Here is an 8,264-nt window from a genome sequence, read left to right as displayed (position 1 = left end):
CAGTGCAGTCCTGAAAGATAACTGCCAGCACGTTTTAGAAGAGACGATTAAATGAGGTCCTGGTAGTGGAGGTTAAAGATTCCCAGTGCCACTGAAAGAACCAGGACTCAGGAGGGAGGAGTCGGGAGATCAGGACTTGGGGGAGAGTAGGATAGGTAAGTCTTCTGATGTATGTATCCCTTGATCCAGTTGTTTGCTGCTTAATAGTCCATTTCTGTAGGAATATGCATTTACTTTCCAAGGTTACCTCCATATATTCTTAATAAGAACATAAGAAATAGGAGCAGGAGTTAGGCCATTCGGCCCTTTGAGCCTGCTCCGCCATTCAATAAGATTGTGGCTGATTTTCTACCTTATCTCCACCTTCCTGCACTCAAAGGATTGTGAATTTTTGGAATTCTCTACCCCAGAGAGCTGTGGAGGCTCAGTTGTTGAGTATATTCAAGACAGAGATCGATAGATTTTTGGATAATAAGGGAATCAAGGGATATGGGGATAGTGCGGGAAAGTGGAGTTGAGGTAGAAGATTAGCCATGATCTTATTGAATGGTGGAGCAGGCTCGAATGGCCAAATGGCCTACTCCTGCTCCTATTTCTTATGTTTATGATTATGTTTCTCATTCATTTATATGGCAACATAGAAACACAACTGTTGTGCATACCAGTACCCTCAGAACTAATTCATTCCTTAATCATCTGTTATGAGAACAGTCCTAAAGCAACTTGCACCTGGTGAGGGGGTGCGAATCCTATCAAATGCTCACATTCTAGTTTGTTTCGTACCTGTCCAACTTGGCTTATATAAATATATACTTATATAATAATATTTAAGCCTTGCTTTAGAATAGTCCAAACAGCTTGCAAATCTGCTCAAGTAGCTCTATCCTTTATTGTTTGGCAGATAATTTTCCTGTCACGAAGGGATAAGCTATAAAAATCCCTTGTGACAAAGGACAAATATCATGTAGCAATGATTACACAGCTCTAATCTCCAGTAGAGCTATTCCAAGTGAAAACTGTAAGTTAGCTTGTTTTGAAATCTTTTTCTGCTATAAAGATTTATTTTGGGATAAGATAAAGCTATATAAGCTCTACCTGCTGAGAGGTGAATTTATCCTTGTTTTGTTCTTGGTTGCAGAAGTAACTGACAGAAGCCATGGGAATGTCTTCTATCCTGTGCTTGGGTCTTTCTCTGTCACTAACATTCAGCCTTCCTCTTTTTGAAGGTGAAGGGAAAAGTCATAACAAACTGCTACTTATTTCCTTTGATGGTTTTCGTTGGGATTACGACCAAGATGTTGAAACTCCAAATTTGCAAAACTTAGTCAAAGAAGGTGTAAAGGCAAAATATATTACACCCGCCTTTGTTACACTAACCTCTCCATCTCATTTCACACTGATAACAGGTAAGTCCTCTAGAATCAGTCTCCTTTCACTACACCTATACCTATTAAGTGAAAAACTAGATTACCGCAAAAGTGTATTGATTGATGAAGAGTAATGAAAATATTATCTAAATGTTATGCAGCAAAGGCACCAGCTATTGAAATTAATGTGTGATCTATATATAATTGCATATTTTGATATACAGTTTAATTATAGATCTCATGGAATATTTCCTGTGGTTAGGAAAATGTTAAGAGTAGTTTCTGCTTAAACTTTTGTTAGATATTACTCCAATTACAACATTTCTTTGTACGTATACTGAAAATGTAACATCCAATTCTATTTCCTTTGGCAATTATGCTTTCAATTTGTGACTGACACTACAGTCTTCTCTCTGTGTAACCATAGTATTTTTAGCACCCATATATATTGCCTTTCATTAACAATAATGATCTCCATTTGGCACTCACCTACTTAGGCATCAAATCTGTAAACATAGAAGATAGGAGCAGGAGTAGGCCATTCGGCCCCTCGAGCCTGCTCCACCATTCAACGAGATCATGGCTGATCATCCAAATTCAGTACCCTGTCCCTGCCTTCTCGCCATATCCCTTGATCCCTTTAGCCTTAAGAAATATATCCAACTCCTTCTTGAATATATTTAATGAACTGGCCTCCACTGCCCTCTGTGGTAGAGAATTCCACAGGTTCCCCACTCTCTGGGTGAAGAAATTCCTCCTCATCTCAGTCCTAAATGGCTTACCCCTTATCCTTAGGCTGTGACCCCTGGTTCTGGACTCCCTGGCCATCGGGAACATCCTTCCTGCATCTAATCTGTCTAGTCCTGACAGAATTTTATAAGTTTCAATGAGATCCCCTCTCATTCTTCTAAACTCCAGCGAGTACAAGCCCAATCGACCCAATCTCTCCTCGTACGTCATTCCTGCCATCCCAGGTATCAGCCTGGTGAATCTTCGCTGTACCCCCTCCATGGCAAGAACATCCTTCCTCAGATAGGGCGACAAAAACTGCACACAATACTCAAGGTGTGGCCTTGTACAACTGGAGCAAGACATCCTTGTTCCTGTACTCGAACCCTCTCGCTACGAAGACCAACATACCATTTGCCTAATTCCGATTAGGCACGTTGCAGCCTTCCAGACTCAATATCGAGTTCAACAATTTCAGGTCATAACCTCAGCCCCTTTTACATTTTTACTTATATTTTTTTTCCACCCCTTTGTTTTGGGTCTTCCCTCCCCCCCCCCTTTCCTTTTTTTTCTCTCTCCCACATGGCAGCTGTCTCTCAGCTTGCCAGTACACTTCATACCTAATCTGAGCCGTCTTTTGTCTCCACTGTCCTATTACCATCTCGTCTGGTTTTGAATACCTCTTAATGTCTCTTTACTTCTTTTGTTCTATCGCAGCCCTGCCTTCAATCTATTTCATTTCCTTTCCAGTTTTGAAAAAGGGTTTCGACCCGAAACGTCGACTCTAAGTTCTCTCCACAGATGTTGCCTGGCCTGCTGAGTTATTCCAGCATTTTCTGTTGTTATTTCGGATTTCCAGCATCTGCAGTATTTTGCTATTATACCATTTGCCTTCTTAACCGCCTGCTGCACCTGCATGCTTACCTTCAGTGACTGGTGCACAAGGACACCCAGGCCTCGTTGCACTTCCCCTTCTCCCAATCTATTGCCATTCAGATAATAATCTGCCTTCCTGTTTTTACCACCAAAGTGGATAACCTTGCATTTATCCACATTATATTGCATCGGCCATGCTTCCGCCCAATCACGCAACCTGTCCAGATCATACTGGATTTTCAGGGCATCCTCCTCACAGCACACTCTCCCACCCAGCTTTGTGTTGTCTGCAAATTTTGAGATATTACATCCAATTCACTCGTCTAGATCATTAATATATATTGTGAATAGCTGGGGTCCTAGGACCGATCCCTGCAGTACCCCACTAGTCACTGCCTGCCACTCAGAGAACGACCCGTTAATTCCGACTCTTTGCTTTCTGTCTGCCAACCAGTTCTCTATCCAAGTCAATACCTTACCTCCAATCCCATGTGCCTTAACTTTGCACGCTAGTCTCTTATGCGGGACCTTATCGAAAGCTTTCTGAAAGTCCAAATACACCACATCCACTGGTTCTCCCTTATCTATTTCACCAGTTACATCCTCAAAAACTTCCAGTAGATTAGTCAAGCACGATTTACCTTTCGTAAATCCATGTTGACTTTGTCCGATCCTGTCACTGTTCTCCAAGTGTTCTGCTATTACATCCTTCATAATGGACTCTAGCATTTTCCCCACTACCGATGTCAGGCTCACTGGTCTATAATTCCCCGTTTTCCCTCTACCACCTTTTTTGAATAGTGGGGTAACATTAGCTACCCTCCAATCCATGGGTACTGTTCCAGAGTCTAGCGAATTCTGGAAGATGACCAGTAATGCATCTACTATCTCTAGGGCCACTTCCTTAAGTACCCTCGGATGTAGATTATCAGGCCCTAGGGATTTATCGGCCTTTAATCCCGTCAATTTCCCCAACACCATTTCCCTACAAATACCGATTTCTTTCAGTTCCTCCCTCTCATTATACCCTATGTTCCCCGACATCTCTGGGAGGTTATTTGTGTCCTCCTTTGTGAAGACAGAACCAAAATTAGCACATGATGGCGGCGCGCACGGACGCAGCGGCTTTGTCTCTCCCGAGACTGAGCGTTTTCACCCTCCTTCTGAGTCTCTTCTGGACTCTGCTGATTCAGGAATTAAAGGCTGACCTACCGTACAGCCGGCAGACGCTCCTAGACATCGGGGCCGACTGCGTGCGGCTTACACTCGGCGACATCGATCTGCCTCCCGACATCGCCCGACCCCCGGGACCAGCGTGGCGTCCTTCCCCAGCCGGAAGTCAGCGCAGACCGCGCAGAGAACGCAAGCAGAAGCGGGGTAAGAGGGCCGGTATCCAAAACAGGCTGAAGAGGGCCCCACACAAACCCTCCCACCCAAGTATTTTCCTGGCCAACGTCAGGTCACTGGAGAACAAAATGGATGAGATCAAACTGGATCTCTCCACACAGAAAAGGACAAAGGAATGCTGCACCATGATCTTCACAGAGACCTGGCTGAACAACGGCATCCCTGACACCACCATCCAACTGGAAGGACGCACGGTCTTCCGCGCCGACAGAACTGCAGACTCCGGTAAGAGCAAGGGAGGCGGTTTGTGCATTTACACTAACAATGCCTGGTGCACTAACACTGACATAATTGATAGATCCTGCTCGGCTGATTTGGAATTCCTCATGGTAAGGTGCAGACCCTTCTACCTGCCTCGGGAATTCACGGCTGTTATCATCACTGCGGTCTACATCCCACCACACGCTAATGCCAAACTAGCACTGAAGGACCTCTACAGGGCCATCAGCGAACAACAAACTGCGCACCCAGACAGAGCTTTTATCGTCGCGGGGGACTTCAATCACATAAACCTAAAAACTGTACTACCGAAATTCCACCAGAATGTCTCCTGCCCCACAAGAGGGGAGAACACACTGGATCAAGTCTACACGAGCATTGTAGACGCTTATAAGGCCATTCCCTGCCCCCACCTGGGGAAGTCTGACCACCTCTCCCTGTTTCTAGCCCTGGCATACAAACCGCTCATCAAAAGAGGGAGAACATCAGTGAGAGCAGTGAAAGTATGGCCAGAGGGGGCAGTATCGGAGCTTCAGGACTGCTTCGAACGCACTGATTGGGGCATGTTTGCCCATAACGACATCGAGGAATACGCATCCACAGTGCTATTCTACATCAACAGCTGCGTCGAGGTCATCACGACCCATAAAAATATCAGGACATATCCCAACCAGAAACCCTGGATGAACGGAGAGGTCCGCTCACTGTTGAAAGCACGCGACGCAGCATTTAAATCTGGTGACGCGGCGGCTTACAGTGCAGCTAGGACCAACCTAAAAAAGGGTATCAGGACTGCCAAAAGGAAACAGACACTGCGGATAGAGGATCACTTCCGCAACAACTCGGACCCCTGGCGCATGTGGCAAGGCATCCAGTCCATCACTGACTACAAGGGCAAAAACACCAGCCCCCCGGTTAGCGATGCCTCCCTTCCGGAGGAGCTTAACAACTTCTATGCTCGCTTCGACAGGGACAACAGGGAGCCGGCTACCAAAGCCTTGCCACCCCCGGAAGACCAGGTGCTCACTCTGTCGACCTCCGACGTAAGGGGTGTTCTACGCGGAGTGAACACACGAAAGGTTGCTGGACCGGATAGCATCCCTGGATGGGTACTCAAGGAATGTGCTGATCAGCTGGCTGATGTCTTCACCGCCATCTTCAATCTGTCATTGGCCCAGGCAGTAGTCCCTACATGCTTCAAGACCACTACCATTATTCCTGTGCCAAAACAAACGGCTGTGATGTGCCTGAACGACTATCGACCTGTCGCACTCACACCCATCATAATGAAGTGTTTCGAGAGACTGGTCTTAGCCCACATCAAAGCCAGTGTTCCTGCCTCTCTTGACCAACACCAGTTTGCCTATCGTGCAAACAGATCAACGGAGGATGCAATCACAACTGCTCTACACTCGGCACTGAATCACCTAGATGGTAAGGAGACCTACATCAGAATGCTGTTCATAGACTACAGCTCAGCATTCAACACTATCGTCCCCAACAAGCTGGCCACCAAACTCCAAACTCTTGGCCTGAACACTTCCCTCTGCAACTGGACCCTGGACTTCCTAACAAACAGACCCCAGTCTGGCAAATTAGGTAACCACACCTCCCCCCCCCCGACCCTGAACACGGGGGCCCCACAAGGATGTGTGCTGAGCCCCCTCCTCTACTCCCTCTTCACCCACGACTGTGTGGCTGTTAATGGTTCCAACACCATCATCAAGTTTGCGGATGACACCACGGTAGTAGGCCAGGTCACCAACAACGATGAGTCAGCCTACAGGGAGGAGGTCCAGCATCTCGTGAAGTGGTGCGCCGATAACAACCTGGCCCTTAACACCAAGAAAACCAAAGAAATCATTGTGGACTTCAGGAAGTCCAAAGGCGGAAGTCACACCCCCATCCACATCAATGGGGCTGTGGTGGAAAGGGTGGACAGCTTTAAGTTCCTCGGAGTCCACATCACGGAAGACCTCTCCTGGTCCCTCAACACCTCCTCTCTGGTGAAGAAGGCCCAGCAGCGCCTATATTTCCTAAGGAGGCTGAAGGGATGTAACCTGTCACCCCTGATCCTCTCCAACTTTTACCGCTGCACTATAGAGAGCATCCTGACAAACTGTATCACAGTATGGTATGTAGCTGCTATGACTGGAAAGCCCTGCAGCGGGTAGTCAAAACTGCCCAACGCATTACCGGCACCCGGCTACCGACCATAGAGCACATATACCAGAAACGCTGTCTACGGAGGTCACGGTCCATCATCAAAGACCCTACCCACCCCAGCCACAGTCTGTTCGCCCTCCTGCCATCTGGGAGATGCTACAGATGCATTCGCACCCGTACGACCAGATTTAGGAACAGTTTCTTTCCCAGGGCTGTCATCCTACTGAACTCCACAAATAAACTCTAAAGCCTGCACATCTGCCAATGCACTTTATTATGGTTATATTTCTGTTAATATACTACAAGCCAAATGTATGTTGAATGTTTAAATGTCTTAATCCAAATGTACGCTCTCGGGAGCCGCAAGCCTACATTTCGTTGTACTGCACTTGTGCACTAACAATGACAATAAAAGTTGATTTGATTTGATTTGTTTGAAAATATGTATTTAATTGGTCCGCCATTTCTTTGTTCCCCATTATAAATTCCCCTGATTCTGACTGCAAGGGACCTACGCTTGACTTCACCAATCTTTTTCTCTTCACATATCTATAAAAGCTTTTACAGTCAGTTTTTATGTTCCCTGAAAGCTTACTCTCATACTCTATTTTCCCCCTCTTAATCAATCCCTTTGTCCTCCTTTGCTGAATCTTAAACTGCTCCCAATCCTCGGGTTTGTTGCTTTTTTTGGCAAATTTATATGTCCTCTCTTTGGATCTTATGTTATCCCTAATTTCCCTCGTTAGCCACGGTTGAGACACGTTTTTTGTTTTATTTTTATGCCAAACTGGGATGAACAAATTCTGTAGTTCATCCATGTGATCTTTGAATGTTTGCCATTGCCTATCCACCGTCAACCCTTTGAGTGACATTCCCCAATCAATCCTACCCAACTCGCGCCTCATACCATCGTAGTTTCCTTTATTTAAATTCAGGACCCTAGTCTCTGAGTCAACTATGTCACTCTCCATCTTAATGAAGAATTCTATCATGTTATGATTGCTCCGACCCAAGGGGCCTTGCACAGCAAGATTGCTAATTAATCCTTTCTCATTACATAATACCCAGTCTAAAATGGCCTGATCCCTAGTTGGTTCCTCGACATATTGGTCCAGGAAACCATCCCGTATACACTCCAGGAATTCCTCCTTCACAGTATTGTTACTAATTTGGTTAGCCCAATCTATATGTAGATTAAAGTCACCCATGATAACTGCTGTGCCCTTATTGCACGCGTCTCTAATTTCCCGTTTAATGCCATCCCCAACCTCCGCATTACTGTTTGGGGGTCTATACACCACTCCCACTAACGTTATCTGCTCCTTGGTATTTCTCATTTCTACCCATGCAGATTCCACTCATCAGAGCTAATATCCTTCCTTACAAATGTGTTAATCCCCTCTTTAACCAGCAATGCTACCCCACCTCCTTTTCCTTTTTGCCTATCTTTCCTGAATATTGAATACCCTTGGATGTTGAGTTCCCATCCTAGGTCACCCT

At 45.8% G+C, this 8,264-nt stretch overlaps 1 protein-coding gene across 1 annotated transcript in view; it reads left to right on the top strand.

Moving 5' to 3' along the window:
* The first annotated feature begins 1,133 nt into the window (after positions 1-1,133).
* The window catches only part of LOC147102773 (ectonucleotide pyrophosphatase/phosphodiesterase family member 7-like), a 47,117-nt gene continuing 39,986 nt past the window's right edge, over positions 1,134-8,264 (top strand). The window contains exon 1 of the mRNA XM_085963556.1: positions 1,134-1,406. Coding sequence (XP_085819682.1) covers positions 1,157-1,406 — 250 coding nt within the window. The 5' untranslated portion in view covers positions 1,134-1,156. The remainder of the gene's footprint in view (positions 1,407-8,264) is intronic.

This window comes from Somniosus microcephalus, chromosome 21, assembly GCF_052327205.1.
Source record: "Somniosus microcephalus isolate GS21.2 chromosome 21, FLI_Smic_1.0, whole genome shotgun sequence".
Classification (NCBI taxonomy): domain Eukaryota; kingdom Metazoa; phylum Chordata; class Chondrichthyes; order Squaliformes; family Somniosidae; genus Somniosus; species Somniosus microcephalus.
Note: the sequence above shows the minus strand (reverse complement) of the source record. Positions and strands in the feature narration are given on the sequence as shown.